The sequence below is a fragment of the Ruditapes philippinarum genome, unplaced genomic scaffold (genome assembly GCF_026571515.1).
Source record: "Ruditapes philippinarum isolate M1 unplaced genomic scaffold, ASM2657151v2 ctg2823_1_1_1_1, whole genome shotgun sequence".
NCBI classification, from domain to species: Eukaryota; Metazoa; Mollusca; class Bivalvia; order Venerida; family Veneridae; genus Ruditapes; species Ruditapes philippinarum.
Window position 1 is genome coordinate 70,112 of NW_026859109.1, and position 19,991 is coordinate 90,102.

The window sequence follows — 19,991 nt, forward strand, 5'->3', positions numbered from 1 at the left end:
TAAGACTTCACAATATAAACATCCCAAAGTAAGACTTCACAATAGAAACCTTCCAAAGTAAGACTTCATTATATAAACATACTTCACAATATAAACCTCAGAAAGTAAGACTTCACAATATAAACCTCATTAAGTACGACTTCACAATATAAACCTCATAAAGTACGACTTCACAATATAAACCTCCCAAAGTAAGACATCACAATATAAACATCCCAAAGTAAGAAACTTCACAATATAACCTCCCAAAGTAAGACTCCCACCAAAGTAAGACTCAAAGTAAGACCTCACAATATAAACCTCCCAAAGTAAGACCTCACAATAATATAAACCTACCAAAGTAAGACTTCACAATATAAACATCCCAAAGTAAGACCTCACAATATAAACCTCCAAAGTAAGACTTCACAATATAAAACCTCCCAAAGTAAGACTTCACAATATAAACCTCCCAAAGTAAGACTTCACAATATAAACATCCCAAAAATAAGACTTCACAATATAAACCTACCAAAGTAAGACTTCACAATATAAACCTCCCCAAAGTAAGACTTCATAATATAAACCTCCCCAAAGTAAGACTTCATAATATAAACATCCCAAAGTAAGACTTCACAATAGAAACTTCCAAAGTTAAGACTTCATTATATAAACATACTTCACAATATAAACCTCAGAAAGTAAGACTTCATAATATAAACCTCCAGAAAGTAAGACTTCACAATATAAACCTAAGACCATTTAAGTAAGACTTCATAATATAAACCTCCCAAAGTAAGTACGACTTCACAATATAAACCTCATAAAGTACGACTTCACAATATAAACCTCATAAAAGTATAAACCTCCCAAAGTAAACAATATAAACCTCCCAAAGTAAGACTTCACAATATAAACCTCCCAAAGTAAGACTTCACAATATAAACCTCCCAAAGTAAGACTTCACAATATAAACCTCCCAAAGTAAGACTTCACATAATATAAACCTCCCAAAGTAAGACTTCATTAATATAAACCTCCCAAAGTAAGACTTCATAATATAAACCTCCCAAAGTAAGACTTCATAATATAAACCTCCCAAAGTAAGACTTCATAATATAAACCTACCAAAGTAAGACTTCATAATATAAACCTCCCAAAGTAAGACTTCATAATATAAACCTACCAAAGTAAGACTTCATAATATAAACCTCCCAAAGTAAGACTTCATAATATAAACCTCCCAAAGTAAGACTTCACAATATAAACCTCCCAAAGTAAGACTTCACAATATAAACCTCCCAAAGTAAGACTTCATAATATAAACCTCCCAAAGTAAGACTTCATAATATAAACCTCCCAAAGTAAGACTTCATATATAAACCTCCCTAAGTAGACTATAATATAAACCTCCCAAAGTAAGACTTCACAATATAAACCTCCCAAAAGTAAGACTTCACAATATAAACCTCCCAAAGTAAGGACTTCACAATATAAGCTCCCAAAGTAAGACTTCACAATATAAACCTCCCAAAGTAAGACTTCACAATAGAAACCTTCCAAAGTAAGACTTCATTATATAAACATACTTCACAATATAAACCTCAGAAAGTAAGACTTCACAATAGAAACCTCATTAAGTACGACTTCACAATATAAACCTCCAAAAGTAAGACTTCACAATATAAACCGCATAAAGTACGACTTCACAATATAAACCTCATAAAGTACGACTTCACAATATAAACCTCAGAAAGTAAGACTTCACAATATAAACCTCAGAAAGTAAGACTTCACAATATAAACCTCAGAAAGTAAGACTTCACAATATAAACCTCCCAAAGTAAGACTTCACAATATAAACCTCCCAAAGTAAGACTTCACAATATAAACCTCCCAAAGTAAGACTTCACAATATAAACCTCCCAAAGTAAGACTTCACAATATATATACCTGCCAAAGTAAGACTTAACAATATAAACCTCCCAAAGTAAGACATCATAATAAAAACCTCTCAAAGTAAGACATCATAATAATCTATAAACCTGAAAAAGTTGGATATAAACCTACCAAAGTACGACTTCACAATATAAACCTCTCTAGAACAATACCTCTCAGCAACAGCCAAAGGCTTTGTTTATGAAAGAGCGTTGCTCCACAGAAGTTTTACTGTACAAATAACATATTATGTTTTTAACATGTTTTGATACGAATGCAAGATTATAATTATCTCAGCAGAAATTTCAATTTATTTTAGTCTGTTAAATAAACTCCATTTTGAAAAAAACAACTTATCTATACGGGCATTAACCTTCCTGAAATGTTGAAAATCTCAGATAACATCTATACAGTAAAAACACATTGAATACAAACACCAAATCAATATTATAGTGAGCACAATTTCGTTATCATTGAAATAATAAGTGTTATAAAACTTATTCATGGAAAGATAAACGGAGAAATATGAATAATATCGATGTAAGGAAAAATGAAACTATTTTCCAGAGGATTTTAATAGCGCTTCTGTTATTTCAAAGGGGGTTGTAGCAGTTTTGTTTTTCTTTTCTTTTTTCTCGCTATTGTTATAGATTTTTATTTTTTTATTTTCTGTGTTATTGTTATAGAATTATGCACATATTTCATAAAAAAATATCACTAGTTTGTTGAGATTGTATGTTTTGTATATTAGCTTTGTCATTACATGCTAGGTCTATAAATATTCTTGAAATCATTAAAAAAGTCTCTTCTTACTTAAGGTCTTGATTTGTTTGGTTTGTAGGTATGGTAGATCTTTGCCAAGTTTGTTCAATTCATAATCCTAAGGGTCACTTAATTTTACATAGATTCACATTGAAAAACCTTCAGGTCCATCTTGACATAAGAGTCTTAGCAAGTTTGACCAGTGGTCATTTTATGGATATTTTTTCTACTTTTGTCATAGAGTCTGTATCTGTTAGCTGAAGTGTTTGATGTAATTTAGGTCAAGGTCACTAAGGCTAAACTATATTTGAGTGCGTGATGACAAAACCAACATAATGGCCGGGTTTGCTACCAGCATGGATCCAGACCAGCCTGCGCATCCGCGCAGTCTGATTAGGATCCATGCTGTTCGCTATTAGTTTCTCTACTTGTTATAGGGTTTGTAAGCGAACAGCATGGATCCTGATGCGCAGGCTGGTCTGGATCCATGCTGGTCGCAAACCCATTATGTTGGTTTTGTCATGACGCGGCTCATTTCTGCTTTGCGTTAAAGACTGATTTTCGCACTCTCCAGAGCATCCTTAGAGATAAAATAGTTACAGTCTATTCACCCAATTGACCGATTGAAATTTAAAATGAATCTTATGTTTTATTCTTAGTGTTTCATAACAACAAATATGTATGTGTGAAACTTAAAATGTCTTCTATTGCTATTCTTCGGCATACAAATGTGTATATTGAAAGACATCACTCATTAATTTTTATATCAATCTAGGTGGACCCGGATCTGGCAAGGGAACACAATGTGCTCGTATCGTAGAAAAGTATGGATTCTGCCATCTTTCATCTGGGGATCTACTTAGAGCGGAAGTTGCGTCTGGTTCAGAACGAGGCAAAAAGCTCAATGAAATTATGGAAAAGGGAGAACTAGTGCCATTGGTATTTTCATTCCTAAACACTTCTTCATTGTACAAAAATGTTCAAATCGTTTTGTTTAGTCATTTAAACGATAGACAGAGTTGCTATTTTGATGAATCTCTGTCAAATACTTTTGCAAAGTCAGCACCGCCTGTAACTACTTCCATATTTTATTCTTGTAAGAAAAGTAGGCTTAGATTTATTTTGGCTGTACATAACCTGAGCAATTTTGGTAAGTTAGTTCAATTATATTGATGCTAATATTTTTAGGACGTTGTCTTAGAGCTTATTAGAGAGGCAATGGTATCTAAACTGTCCGAGACGAAATGTTTCCTTATTGATGGCTATCCACGTGAAATGGAACAAGGAACTAGGTTTGAAAATGAGGTAAATATTAACTATATTGTTATGTTCACTCTAGCATTTAGTCATCATACAGCTGTCATTGTATAGTAATGATATTGAGAAGCTCGGAAAATTGATTTTGTTTATATTTGTTAAAAGTGCATTGTCATTGTTACAAAAGCATTGGAACAAGACATTTTACAGAACACCTCTGTCTTTTGGTACCAACCAGTCACTTATGATTTGTCATATGACGTAATTGTCTAATTGATACAATTATTGGCGACATTTAGTGTTAGGGTATCGTTATTGGCTACATGAAGTGTGTAATTGATATTGTTATTGTCGACATAAAGTGCTATTGGCAACATATAACCGATATGTAATGTTTTGGCGACATATATTGATATTGTAATTGGCAACATATAGTGTTATTGGCTACAGATATTATGTTATTGATATTGTTATTGGCGATTTACTGTGTAACTATTATTTGCGACATAAAGTGGTATTGTTATTGACAACATATGATGTAATTGTTATTGGAGGCATATAATGTTATTTGCTACACATATTATGTCTGTTAGTGTTATTGGCGATATACTGTGTTACTATTATTTGCGACATTTATGTTATTGGCGACATGTATATCGTGTTATTTGTACTATATTTACAGGTTGCCCCGTGCTGTAACGTGTTATATTTTGAAGTATCGGATGATACAATGACAGCAAGGTTGTTAGACAGAGGAAAGACAAGTGGTCGTGTTGATGATAATGAGGAAACTATTAAGAAACGTTTACAGACTTTCCACAATCAGACCCAACCAGTCGTAGATCACTATACACAAAGTGAGAAAGTAATCAAGGTAATAATATCTCTTTATATAGATCACTACACATAAAGTGAGAAATAATCAAGGTAATATATCTCTTAATATAGATCACTATTCACAAAGTGAGAAAGTAATCAAGGTAATATATCTCTTTATATAGATCACTATACACAAAGTGAGAAAGTAATCAAGGTTATATATATGTCTTTATTTAGATCATTTTACACTAAGTGAGAAAGTAATCAAGGTAATACACCTCTTTATATAGATCACTTTACACAAAGTGAACAAATAATCAAGATAATATATCTCTTTATATAGATCACTTTACACAAAGTGAAAAAATAATCAAGATAATATATTTGTATATATAGATCACTATACACAAAGTGAAAAAATAATCAAGATAATATATTTGTATATATAGATCATTATACAAAACGTGAGAAAGTCATCTTGATATAAAAAGTGAGAGGAAGTTATGCCACAAATAAAATATGTCTTTATATAGCTTACTATACACAAAGTAAGAAAGTTATCAGGATAATATATGTCTTTATGTAGATTGCATTACACAATGTGAGAAAGTTATTCATATAAAAATATAGAAAATAATCAAAATGTAATTTCGAATCCTGACATAATTAGCTCGCAAATTCGAAGAATTGCGGGACTGTATTCGGCATATGCTTATCAACCCGTTAGCAATTACATTTCTCAGTATCCATTGAAGGTGTTAGCTTGAAAATTCACATACAATTTCCCTGTCGTAAGTTTAGTTTTAAAAAAAATCCCAAAGCTCTATAAATTTGTATTGAATGATTGAACTTATGGACTGAAAAACTGTATGAGACAGTCGAGGGCGTTGATAATAATTGTGTCATCTTTTAACTTGATATTCTAGTGAGGTATCATACAGTAATATATAGTCTTTATTTTAATTTGCAGGTTCCTGCTGAAGGTTCGGTAGACGAAGTGTTCACACAAGTGCAAACATTCATGAATAGCAAGTCATGGTGAAAATCCTCATTTTCTTCACTACAAAAATGTGACTTTCAGTAGTGGTCACGTGACCTAAAGTAGTGATCATGTGATACCTGTGTATATGAGTATTATGGTATCTTTTTGGTGAACTAAACAAAACAAAAAAGAAAATTAAAAATTAAAACTAAGCTGAGAGTATGTAAAATATTTGGAAGTTAGTAAAATCTACGGCCACTTATGTACAGGCATATCTGTAATTTGAATTTCTAGGCATGCGCATAAAATGTTTAATGTCTTATTTATTTTTGACTGGTTATACAATTTACATCACATGATGGCTAGTTAACGTCACGAGACAGTCAATTTTTACGCAACTTTTAATTTATATTACTTTTTGTCTTCTCTTGTCTATAAGTTTATTATGAGATTAAATGTTTTCGTTGTTTTTATTTATTTATTAGTTTCTAAGGCTTGTAGCGATCTATACATAACTTCTGTGATAATCTTTCCCCTGCATCGCATGGACTTATTTTACAAGGAACGCCAGATGCTTGTTTGCCACCAAGTTTAGTGTTCCTTGATAAATATTATATATTTCAAAAAAATTCCCCGCTGTCAAGTTTAATTGTCATTTTTACTATACAAATGTAACAAATAACAATTAAATTTCTTCTTTAATGACTGGTGTCTTAAGACAAAGTCGATCAGAGTTATAATTAGGTACACGTTTGTTTCTTTAATATTTCGTTTTCTGTTGCAATTCCGAGATATTATTACTCCATTTGATTTCTTTGGTTGCCGAATTTTTCAATGTTTTCTTTACTATTAATAACTCAATTGTCTAAGAAAGACTTGTATTTTCATTGCTTAAGTTTATATTTGAATCTATGAAAGAAATACACCAGTATATATTATGTAGTTACTTACTGAAACATTTGGTCGGTACTAAGTTAACTAGGTATTTATGTGTCGCGAATAGTTCACATTATATAGAAATGTTACGTCTTAATGATATGCAAAGCAAGTGCCTATTTATAAATTTGATGTAAATGAATGACAGGCGGTACGACAGGTGTTTTGTCTGTTTTTTTTGTAGTCCCCTATTCCTTCATCAGGCACGAATTTAAAGTCATAGATATATTATGTTAAATGTGAAGGCACGTTCGGATACGCTTAATTTCTTGAACTGTTCTGTTTTTCTTGCGTTGTTTAAAAACTATTTTAACTTATGACGATATTTTGAAACTATGGATTTATTTATGAAACATTAAAAAACTTAGTTTAAAATATCTGTATTAATGATTTTTTTGTTGTGAGAAGTAAAGTTAAACTGTTTGATAAAATTGTTCATATGTTTATTTTAATTCTTTTGGTCATCGACATTAAACGCTTACTTCTTTTTAAAACGAGTTTCTTTTTATTACCAGCAGTAAATGATGCTGTAATATCTTGTGAAATACTGTTAATTCCAGTTTCCATTTACAACAGCGCCATCTCCGTGGTCGAGATGTTAAAGTCACTGAATATGAATTACTTGCCCCTTGCCGTTATTTTTTATAAATCAACTAAGGATTTATTATTATGTCACGAAGCTATGCAGCTAGCATACAAGTGATCGTAGGTTCTACAAAGATCCTCGCCCCGTACCAGAAATAAATGTACAGAAAGGTGTATGGGACTTTTCCTCTAGGTCAGACTTTGGCATTAATTTTCCCATAGACTTATAATATGAGAAATGGTCCCTAATCCTACCTTAAAATTGAGGTGATTTTGTTCTAGAAGAATGGAATGCCTGACACATAAAAATGGTCTTGTTATATATGATCGTGTTATATAGGGGTAGCCAACCATTTTTTTTTTTGCAAAATGACTTCAAAGAGGATTAACCCCCCCCCCCCTTTTCATTGAAATTTTCTGCTGATCACAGAACAGACACTTTTTATATGCCCGAAAGAATTTCGGGCATATTATGATATACCCCCTGGCGTCCGTCCGTCTGTCTGTCTGTCCGTCCGTTAGCAATTTGGTTTCCGGAGCATAACTTAAGTTCCATTTGGCCCACAATATTCAAACTTCATAGGACGATTGTCCATATTTGGTAGAAGACCCCTATTGATTTTGGGGTCACAAGGTCAAAGGTCAAGGTCACTATAACCTTGAAACTGAAAACAGTTTCCGGAGTATAACTTAAGTTCCATTTGGACCACAATATTCAAACTTCATCGGATGATTGTCCATATTAGGTAGAAAACCCCTATTGATTTTGGGGTCACAAGGTCAAAGGTCAAGGTCACTATTGCTTTAAAACTGAAAACAGTTTCCAGAACATAACTAAAGTTCCATTTGGCCCACAGTGTTCAAACTTCATAGGATGATTGTCCATATTGGGTAGAAGACCCCTATTGATTTTGGGGTCACAAGGTCAAAGGTCAAGGTGATTATTACTTTAAAACTGAAAACAGTTTCCATACCCTAACTTAAGTTCCATTTGGCCAACAGTGTTCAAACTTCGTAGAATGATTGTCTATATTGCGTAGAACACCCCTATTGTTTTTTGTGTCACAAGGTTAAAGTTCAAGGTCACTGTTACCTTAAAACTGAAAACAGTTTCCGGAGCATAACTTAAGTTCCATTTGGCCCACAATATTCAAACTTCATAAGAAGGATAGCTACTTGAAGGAGGTAAAACTTTATTTAATTCCCATGTCTTTCAAATGCTTCATCCTTACTAAAAAACAAAACATTTTCGGGCATATAATGCTCCGCCTAGCGGTGCTCTTGTTATAAATGCAAATATCCAAGTCTCAAATTATCATAGAGACTTTTGAAATATTTCATATTTTTTAGCAAACAATATAGTGTTGGTTTCTTAATTAGTTTTCATACTTAAAACATTCCATTTTCTTCCAATCACCCCATGTTACATTGAATCTCCCTGCACTTTTTTTCAGCCAATCGCTGGCCATATTACAATATGAAAGTCTGACCTCTACTCACTTGATAATTATCATATAACCATGACAAATCTACAAAGAAATTATAACAATAATGATGTATATTACCTCTTATATTGAAAGAATGTAAATACAGTTCTTGATATACAGTAAAATCCCTCTATTAAGACCACTAACGGGACTAACTAATATTGTGTTGAAGGCATACGACTATCCCTACTTTAAAGTTCACAAAAGTGAAACAAATATTTCAAATTTTAGTAACCACATCTAAAACTGTTTATAATCATATAAACCGAAATGTTTTGGTTATTTAGAGAAAAGGGGAGAATAATGCACTAACTTTTATACAGTGCAAGTGTTTGAAGTACAGATACATAAAATGAGTGTGAGAGATTTGGTAGGTTAGCAGTGACATAGCTTTCACATTTGGTATATGAACATGTTAACAGAGAAGAGGAACTGACACATTTGTGTCGGGTTTATTTAAATGATACATAGGTATTGAACAAGAGTAGAAAAACAATGTCACGTTTTAGTGATACGTTAGAAATGAACAAGGGTCAAACAAAGGTGTCACTTTTTAATGGCACGTTAGCAATAAACAAATGGTTCACGTTTTATTGGTACCAAAGAAATACAAATACACGCTCTTTTGGTAATTTAGCAATGAACCAGCGTTGAACTGCAGCTATGAACAAATGTTTAACAACGATGTTACTTATGTTATTGGTACTTAAGCATTGAATGTTAAGCGTTTAACAACGTTGTCCCGTTTAATTGATATTACAGCAATTAACAAACGTTAGATCAAGATGTTACATTTTAATTAGGAAATAGATATCAATTCTGAGTGCATTGTTGTAGAAAAATGCACGGTTTGAGTTCAAATGCGTAGTAATATAATCACGAAGGCCGATAGGCCTGAGTGATTAATTACAAAGCATTTGAACGAAAAACGTGCATTATTGTACAATAATGCACGAAGAATTAATATCTATTTCCATTCTAACACGTCAAGAAAAAATATAATTATTATTTTACAGTTGGACTTTATGTTTGGTGGTTAAATTTGTTTTCGCCTCATAGTTTCCAATAGAAACGTTCTTTAAAGGCTGTTCCAGTGGGTTGAAAAAAAACTGTCGTTAAATCTACCGTGTGTAGAAACATTTTGAGAATAACGAATTTTGAAAACGTTGATAAAACTTTGTTTGTTTATTTTATTTCCGTCTATAATTTTCCAAGCGAAATACAAATTATTAAAAGTGTAATAGATGTAAAACTTAACTCGCTTGCGACATTAAAATAGCGTACTTGATTTTGATTGTTTTGCACGTGCACTTTGGCGCTACATTGTGACGTCACGTAAACAACACTTTAAACGTCTGTACAGCGTTAACGACTGAATTAAAGATATTGGTGTTCGGATTCATTTTCTTAGTTAGACCATTTTCTTTCATTCTAGATAGTTTTCACAACAAAATTCGACAAAAAATTGTTTTTATTTATCAGATTTTTCAAACAAAATGGCGCCCACAATGTGAAAATACACAGGGAGATAATAAGAACGGCGAGTGCATTGTTGTAGATTCTAACACGACCCGCATTTTTCCCTATTGAACATAGAAGAACCGAAAGTGTGTGTTATTATGCTATAAAATCACTGTTTGACGTTCTATATTTAGACATGTGACGTAATCATTATACACGTGACGTAACCACTAAAAATGTGACGCGCTGACAATAAGTACGGAAACAAACCAGGCGCAATTTAGCTAATTATCATGTACGGCAGCATTTATTTGTTGATGTCGTGTTAGAATCGAAATAATATATCCAAATCGGTGATTTTATTGCTTGATAACATCACTGCTTGTCGTTCGGATGCGCATCATTATATCACTCGGGCTACGCCCTCGTGATATAATTCCCCGCATCCGAACTCCAAACAGTGATGTTATTGAGCAATAAAATCACAGTTTGGGATATATTATTTCTTAAATAATGCACGCCTCGGGCCTTCTTTGTTTATATAGAAAAAATTCCGATAGTGTTAGAATGGTAGTTATTTATGTACCTACAAGAGTTAAACAACGTTACCACGTTTTATTTTAAATACTTTTCAGTGGATTACTGATTTATCCGTGAAAATTATATTTTAATTTCACAGTGAAAATTATCAAAATATAATTTCACACTTTTCAATGACGAAACTACATTTGTGTACTTTTTTAAGATTTTCCCCAAGTTTTCTTTCTTTTAAAAAGGTGTATGACTAACAAATCCAAATGATATCCCTCTGAATCAAACACAATTATTTTCCTCCCGTGAAATACTAAAATTTTAAAAATGGCGGCCGTTTACATTTAACAAAGCCAGGTCTAATATAAATTCGCAGTAAGTAACAGAAATATGGATGGGTGGTTGGACTTTTTCTCCTACTAGAATTGTTTATTTTTATTATTAAAACAAGAGATCATTCATATTTTTTTTTAATAAAATGAATAATATCACCGCCATTTAACGTTGATTGTAGAACTTATTTTTCAGCCCAAGACTTCTTGTATTTAATGAGAAATTCGACTAAAATGAGGCTCTCAGTGAGGGAAAACAGATTTTAATATTAAGGTAAATATTAAGGAAATTTCGTTTTAACTTGTTTTTAAGCATAAAATAAAAAGAAAAATTGTTTGTTTGTTGTATAAGGTGTAATTTTATTTCATCTCGTGAACTTTAAAAACAGTATTCTGTATACTGTTTTTAAAGCCCACGCGATGAAATAAAATTTCATGTTACACACACACAAACAAATATCCTCTATTTAATGTTACGTTAGCAATGTGCAAACGTAAAACAATGACACTGCATTTTAAAGCTACGTAAGCACTGAACATGTGTTTTACAATGACACGACATTTTAATGTTACTTTAGCAACGAACAAGTGCTTAGCAATGACCTCATATTTAAATACAACGTTAGCAACGAACAAACGGGAAATAATGACACTACGTTTTAGTCGTGAACAAATTTATGCTACATTTAAAAAACATAATACAGTAAAGACGTGTTTAAGAATTAGAAAAGTAACACGTTTTAACAAAATTATGACACGGTCTCTCGATGGCGTCACGCTGTAATACTTAAGAAATAATATATCCCAAACTGTGATTTTATTGCTCAATAACATCACTGTTTGGAGTTCGGATGCGGGGAATTATATCACGAGGGCGTAGCCCGAGTGATATAATGATGCGCATCCGAACGACAAACAGTGATGTTATCAAGCAATAAAATCACCGATTTGGATATATTATTTCGATTCTAACACGACATTAACAAATAAATGCTGCCGTACATGATAATTAGTTAAATTGCGCCTGATTTGTTTCCGTACTTATTGTCAGCGCGTCACATTTTTAGTGGTTACGTCACGTGTATAATGATGACGTCACATGTCTAAATATAGAACGTCAAACAGTGATTTTATAGCATAATAACACACACTTTCGGTTCTTCTATGTTCAATAGGGAAAAATGCGGGTCGTGTTAGAATATAACATAGAACATGCCCGCTGCGACCTCGAGTTTTAGTCTACGGATGTAATATATGACGTAATTCATACCATATGAAAAACGTCTAAAACATTAAAAAAAAGTTGTAGACTTAATATTTTCCACTGGCTTTCCCTTTCAACAATGAAATTCTATAAAAAGTTTATTATGTAAACGTAATTGACTAGAAAGGAATGGTTTACTTAAGTAATAAAGAAGAAAAATGATACATTGAAATTGTAAACAGCAATCTGTTAAGCATTAAAACCAAGTTTATGACTAGTTTTTTTTATTAAATCGTATTAAATCATGTTTGTTTACTTGGCCTGTTATGGCTTAGAAGTAACTTATATTGATTTTGACACGTTATATGACCCATCAGTATAAAAAAATAATTGTCCATATATATAACCTGAGTCGTGGGGTTTAAATACGTGTTCATGTAGTCAGTCTGGCAAATCTTGATAACGAATTTATAATGATTTTAACATAAAGTCAGTAACTACGCACGTATATATAATTCATACGTCACGATTATGTAAATCGACGTAACAAATAATTCTGTACTCTTGTATGGATAATCGTTTGTTTTATCTACATAAACTGCTGCTATAAATTAATGTACATCTATTAATTTTCAGTTTTCCTGAAGTAAAGGAATCGTACAGTATTACAAAATCGTAATACATATTTCACACGTTATATCACCGTGTAGGTTAGAGTGCATATTGGGTGTTCTTCGTAAATAAGAAAGCTAAAAAGGAGCGGAGCTTGCGAAGCGACTGTAGCTTTCTTACGAAGAACATCCAATATGCACTCTAACCGGCTTAGTGCTCCGCCCACTTGCGTTTTATAATATAAAACGTCCAGTTTATATAAAATCTGTTCTATTAAGATTTAAAACCTGAAAATTTGAAAATCCTCGTCGGTGATTGGTTTAAAAAAATTGGCGAGCACTAACTGTTGTTTCCTATATAACCGTTCAAAATCTTTAAAACAGATCGTATTTTTGTTCACAACTTATGAAAAATAATGCAACAGTTTGTACTTTTATAAAATTTTATAACACAATTTCCGCTATATTTAACTAATTTATTTTTTTTTTACAAATTTTGTAGTATATTTAAAAACTGCACATATTTCATGGTTTAGTTGGTACCAGCACTGAGGATGTCGTTGTTGCCGTATTTGGTGGCACATAAGTTAAAGTTGAACTATCCAGGCTTCCTACTTTCCATAACTTTCTTAGCTTTTCTGAAATATAAATAACGAACAACTTTAAAAAAAGAAGTACACGATAAAGTAATTTGAGCTGCGTGCGCAGGCTGGTCTGGATCCATGCTGGTCGCAAACCCATTATGTTGGTTTTGTCATGACGCGGCTCATTTATCTTATATCGGAGATGGATCAAAATCATGGCCAGAAGAAACATCGAATACATCGAATTTATGCATCTGTCTTGGAAACTAACTTCCTGACTGACTTGTCTGACTAGATACTCCGTTAATGATAAATAACTAACATCTGTAGAGCAACATCCTTTGTGAGACAATGGTTTCGGTTGTTACTTAGAGGTGTTGCTAAGGTAAGTGTCTTAGTTTGGGTGGGGGGGGGGGTGATACTATTGTTGTTAAGAGGTTATTGCTCTACAAGGAGCTGCTCTGTCGAGGTTTAATTGTACTTACTAACTAACTGGAAACAGCCTCCTGTGTTACATAGTGGACCCCCACAACACGCAGAACAAGTTGTCAAACCATTCCGTTTACCAACAATCACCCCGTTAGCAAATAAATTCTCATTCTGTATACGGAATGTTGTCACTTCTATGCAAGGCTGTAAAACAAGCGAGTGTGTGCATAAAATATAATCACATATTGCTAACACAAGTGTCATAAGGTTTGCAACTGGATTGACAAGTTCCTAAAATAACTTTTGAATTAAAGGCTCTGTCACATAAACCCTGACGTCATATTGATAATGTAGAGCAAATGATGGGTCTCTAAAATGTGTCAAACAACGCTATTTAAAACCTGATTCTGCACAACATTCGTGTTGTTCAATCTGAATTATGTCACACTATAATTAAAATCGTCCGAGTCATTTCATAATGAACTTGCGCCGTCCGAATCTTCACAAAATGCATCTTCAGAATCATTCAACATTAAACCATTCACAACAAACAATAATCATCTGAATCATGTCACAATTAATTGGAATCATTTGAATCATGTTACAATAAACTATAATCATCTGAATCATGTTACAATAAACTATAATCATCTGAATCGTGTTACAATAAACTATAATCATCTGAGTCATGTAACTTTTAAACTGTAATAATCTGAATCATGTTAATCATGTTACAATAAACTATAATCATCTGAATCCTGACTCAATTAACTGAAATCATCTGGATCATTTAATCATCTGAATTATGTTACAATAAACTATAATCATCTGAATCATGTTACAATAAACTATAATCATCTGAATCATGTCACAATTAATTGGAATCATTTGAATCATGTTACAATAAACTATAATCATCTGAATCATGTTACAATAAACTATAATCATCTGAGTCATGTAACTTTTAAACTGTAATAATCTGAATCATGTTAATCATGTTACAATAAACTATAATCATCTGAATCCTGACTCAATTAACTGAAATCATCTGGATCATTTAATCATCTGAATTATGTTACAATAAACTATAATCATCTGAATCATGTTACAATAAACTGGAATCATCTAAATCTGAAACATAACGCAACAATTAACTTTTTGTGAATTTACAATATACGAAATCATCAAAAATTAAAACGTACGTCAAAAATAATGCGAGAGAGCTATATCAGCCACACTGTGGTTGTGGGTGATATACTGTGGATGATATGGGTACAAGTAAAACACAGTTTCAGATATAAACTCTTGTAACGTCTGATTCACGTATTGTATTGTGTCATAATAAACGTGAATTCTCTTGATTATTTCACATTCAACTTGTATCGTCTGAATTATGTCAAAATCATTTTGTATGGCCGGAAACACGATACGTTTAATTTGTATGAATCATGGCACAATGGACTTATATCGTCTGATTTATTTCACACAAAAATTGTATCATGTACATGTGTATATCGCCTGGATGATGTCAGAATAAAATGGCATCTGTTAAAATAGTAAAAAAAATGATTCTGCATAAATACAGTATATAAAAGATCATAATTATAAAACTGGACATACGTGAGTTTTAGAACATTTCATGCTATAAGTTGTTATGTTGTTTACATCGTCTTCCTCTTCAACGCTACAAACCTAAAATAAAAATGAGGACACTGTTTCCATTGTGTCAATGTGAGAAAGGGCTAATTTATAAAATACAGTGCGATATCTAATTATACATGTAATTATACCAAAATAAAACACTTGTATAAATTCAACCAAACTTAAACTAAAAGGTTATCAAGGGAGGTAATATTGAAAATATAAGAAGATACAAACCTCGTCTTGTTGACATGTTTCTATTTTGTTACAGTCGTTGAGATCTCGAGTTCTCTCACAATGGTAACACTCGTGTACACCTGCAATTCTTCCTGAAATAAACATTCAAACATGACCGCATTATAAAACATGGAAAGGCGAGAACATGATCATAGTGTAGTGAGAATGTTACCACCATACACAAACAAAGAAAGAAGTGAGAGGTGACAACGATAGAAAATAAATAGAACAGTTAGAACATGGTCACAATATATAACATCAAATCCTGTGGCAATGATACAAAAATACAAAGAAATTTAAGGAGAGCATTGCCACAATACGAAAAATTATGAAGAAAATGGCCAAGATTCCAAACATAGAGGGAAGTGAGAACATGAACACGATACAAAACATTAAGAAAAGAGGACGTGACAAAGATACAAAATACTTTAAAAGAACAACATATAGATCAGTGAAAAAGCAACCACAATGTAAAACATAGGAGAGCTGTTAGAACAACAATGAATACAGCAGTCTTAGAGAACACTATGAACATGACAGAGAACTTCATCACAATACAAAACATATAGAACATTGAGAACATAACCACGATTTAAAATATACAGAGAAGTAAAAAATATAATCACGACACAAAATTTAGTGTGTAGTGAGAACATGACCACGGAAAACATGACAGCGTTTCAAAACATAAAAAAATGAGAACGTGACCACGATATAAGCAGAGAACGCGACGACCACGATTTAAAACATACAGAATACTGAGAACGTGACCAATACAAATTTAAATGGGCAGTGATAACATAACCACTGAGAACGTGACCACGATACAAATTTTAGCGAGCAGTGAGAACATGACCACGGAGAATGTGACCACGTATAAAGCGTGACTAAGATTTAAAACGTATAGAACACTGAGAAAATAACCACGATACAAATTTTAGGAAACAGTGCGTGAGAAAATGACCACGATATAAAACCTAGAGGGAATGAGAATATGACCACGATATGAGCCTAGAGGTAATGAGAACATTGTCACGGAGAACGTGACCACGACACAATTAATAAAGAACAACGACAACGTAATCACAATACAAAACTTAATGGGAAGAGAAACTTGAGAACGTGAGGAAATAGAGGTAAGTGAAAACATAACCAATAGAAAGTGAGGACGTAAAGGAGATAAACATGGTGAGGGCGTGAAATAAGAGAAATGTCTATAATCCAGAACCGACACAGGAGCTAGTAAACATTTAAACAATTATTTGCTTCTTTATTTGTAGGACAGCTAAATACGTTATAATATAAAATCATTTTATTCTTTCTAATCAGCTCAATTATTTGGCCAGAATGTATTAATAAAACACTTACCCAGTCCACACAAACGCTCGTTACAATGTTTAATTCCAACTGTAAATATAATTACACAAAAACAAAATTGCAAAATCTTTAGTGGTAATTATTAGCGTATTTCTCAGAGTAAAATTAGTTTAGAATATAGGACCTTTTTATTATTTCTTTAAAAAATTAATGTTAAACGCCAAATGACGGACAAAAATACGTAATTTGTTTTAAAATGTGCGTAACATATTCTTGCACAAACCGTATACATGTTTAACTGAATTTCTGTTTAAATTGTTTTTAAATGTAACAATAAAGATATCAAATTTAATAACGAATCTATCGCTTTGAATAATAGAAATATATTCAACATTAAGAGATCGCATTTATTGAAAATAAGTTGAGCAATAAAGAGCATAAAATACAAACGCGGTGAAACTTGTTCACTAGTGTCACAACAACGTGAGCAGGCTATGAGAGCACCATCGTCACGTTTTCTACGTCCAGCCGCTTGACATACCTGAATAAATAAATACTCAAACGACGATACAAGTGTGTATATATGAGCCGCGTCATGACAAAACCAACATAGTGGGTTTACGACCAGCATGGATCCAGACCAGCCTGTGCAGTCTGATCAGGATCCATGCTGTTCGCTTACAAACCCTTTAACAAGTGGAGAAACTGATAGCGAACAGCATGGATCCTGATCAGACTGCGCAGACTGGTCTGGGTCCATGCTGGTCGCAAACCCACTATGTTGGTTTTGTCATGGCGCGGCTCATATATTATTTAATCTCCTGGAACATACATGTATACGTGTTTGCTTTCTTGTCGAAAACAAATAAATATCACTGTTTCTAAACAAGCAAAGCTTTCTAAAATTCAGCGAGTGTTTCAATTCAATTTGACTAAAATAAATTGACTAAGGAGAAAACCTACTGATCGTGGCCGACATCCAGCCTCAAAAAGTACTCGGCTTGCAATAATCTTTTCGTCTGTATAACACACCTAGAATATAAATATTGGAATTCTTCAATAATTTTATTTCTTTATAACCAGTCAACGTTACATTATACCAACGAAACGCAGAAAAATACATGTACTCCTATTTAGATTTGTAAATATTGCATGAATTGAATCCTATTATCTAACGCCTTTAATTTATGTCACTGTCAGAATAAAACAAAATTTAAGAACATGTACATGTGTTTAGATTTAGTATTTTATATGAATGTAATCATTGTATATATGGATGATACAGAAAAGATATATTTGGTAAAATTAATCTAATTATAAAGAATACCGAGTTAGGTTCGCAAGTTTCCGTCTCTGTACAGTCTTCTAGAGCTGCTACATTCTTACACACACGACACTGCAGACCGTCTGAAAACGAGGCAAACTATTTAATACTTTACCCGGTGCTGCAACCTAAAGTTCAATACAATTAATTTTTTTATTCATTCGAAACATCTGCTCATATAAACAATTAACACAGTACAAGAAGAACTCGTCAAAATTTACAATATCCAGAGAGATCTTTACAAAGTTTTAATAATATTTAATGTTTTATAATGTGTATATAGTGCTAGAGCAGTAGCACCAAACCATGCAGTCTGTACCACAGGCGCTCAGCACATTTGTCTTTCCAATAATGGTCAAATTATCATAAAATATTTCCCTCTTGATGTATATATTAAACGGATGTTGGGTAGAAATTTTTCTCTCGCTGATCAAGGGGAGATTATTTATGATAATTTGACAATTATTGGCAAGACAAATGTGCCAAATGCCTGTGGTCTGTACGTCCATGATTGCTCAATTTTTGTATTTAGTAAATGTAATCCCTTTATATTATAATGGACTGTTCTTAATTCATAGCAGGGCACTCATTTTGTCAGGAAAGATTTCGTTAATATGATTTCTGTTTCTGTTGGTAATATCGACGCTATTTTCCATTTCTATGAAAGTATTATAATAATGCCAAAATTTCACGAGCTTGTAGTAGATTATTAACTATAAAAATAAAATTCCATATTGTTGATTGGATATTTTTTAAAACCAGAGTATTTTTGACCCATGAAATATTTATTCATTTATTGGCATCAACATTTTTTTCACTGTTTGTGATGAACTTCAAGAGGGTAAAGTTACTATTAATTCAATTCAAGTGATAGGTAAAGCTATACTCACTTGCTTGTACCGGAAATGTTACCAAGGCAACTAGAATAACTGGAAATAAACAATCATCTTTAAAATGTATAGAAAAATCATGTAATCACAATCACAATTTTAGCTAAAATAAAGTTAGTCCAGGGCTATCTAAAGGCTTCTGAAACATATGTCCTGAAAGAATTTTTTTTCTTTAAAAATTGTAAAATAAAACCATAGTTACCTATAAATATCATAATTTCTGAGTGTATTGTTTGACGGTATATGAGTTAGAGATCGTGTTCTTATCTTTACATACATGTACATATCTGTCCCAATAGAGGACGCATGATGATAAGAACAATTGGTTATAAATAAACAAATATAGGGAATTCTATTTGAACTTATAAAAGTCATTATCATTTGTTGTAAAATAATCACAAAAATGGAAAGCGAACTAATTTCTGACTGATATTAGCATATCTTTAATAAATTATATTGCAAAAATACAATTCGACAGAATATTGGCATGTATATCATTCATATACCCACTAGATTAGCACGTGTTTAAACATTCATACGGTCTGGGATGTAATATAACCGGGACAAGAAACTACCGATCTTGGGTCAAAAATACTCCGAGGATGATGTTTTAATTAGACCAGTCAGAGCCGGTTCGCCACTGGGTATCATATTTTCAGAAAGTTCTTGTTATATTTGTAAATAA

At 32.5% G+C, this 19,991-nt stretch overlaps 2 protein-coding genes across 10 annotated transcripts in view; one reads left to right on the forward strand and one right to left on the reverse strand.

Moving 5' to 3' along the window:
* The window catches only part of LOC132755252 (adenylate kinase isoenzyme 5-like), a 55,012-nt gene extending 49,001 nt beyond the window's left edge, over positions 1–6,011 (forward strand). For all 9 annotated transcript variants that reach the window (XM_060746087.1, XM_060746084.1, XM_060746082.1 and 6 more), the window contains 4 exons: positions 3,455–3,618; positions 3,868–3,984; positions 4,619–4,810; positions 5,726–6,011. In XM_060746087.1, coding sequence (XP_060602070.1) covers positions 3,455–3,618; positions 3,868–3,984; positions 4,619–4,810; positions 5,726–5,797 — 545 coding nt within the window. In that variant the 3' untranslated portion in view covers positions 5,798–6,011. The remainder of the gene's footprint in view (positions 1–3,454; positions 3,619–3,867; positions 3,985–4,618; positions 4,811–5,725) is intronic.
* A 7,335-nt stretch (positions 6,012–13,346) lies between these two features.
* LOC132755254 (uncharacterized) lies at positions 13,347–19,615 on the reverse strand. Its single transcript, XM_060746093.1, has 10 exons — positions 19,509–19,615; positions 19,307–19,345; positions 18,420–18,499; positions 18,056–18,124; positions 17,543–17,633; positions 17,144–17,182; positions 15,776–15,867; positions 15,518–15,589; positions 13,954–14,101; positions 13,347–13,522 (listed from the first exon to the last, which is right to left on the reverse strand). The coding sequence occupies exons 1-10, from the start codon at positions 19,519–19,521 to the stop codon at positions 13,410–13,412; spliced, it is 756 nt and encodes a 251-aa protein (XP_060602076.1). The 5' UTR covers positions 19,522–19,615; the 3' UTR covers positions 13,347–13,409.
* Positions 19,616–19,991: the final 376 nt, after the last annotated feature.

Coding starts and splice junctions, on each gene's coding strand:
- LOC132755254 (XM_060746093.1), bottom strand. Junction 17,634..18,055: donor CTGGATGTCGGCCACGATCA/GTAGGTTTTCTC, acceptor TTATTTATTCAG/GTATGTCAAGCGGCTGGACG. Junction 15,590..15,775: donor AAACATGTCAACAAGACGAG/GTTTGTATCTTC, acceptor TTTTTATTTTAG/GTTTGTAGCGTTGAAGAGGA.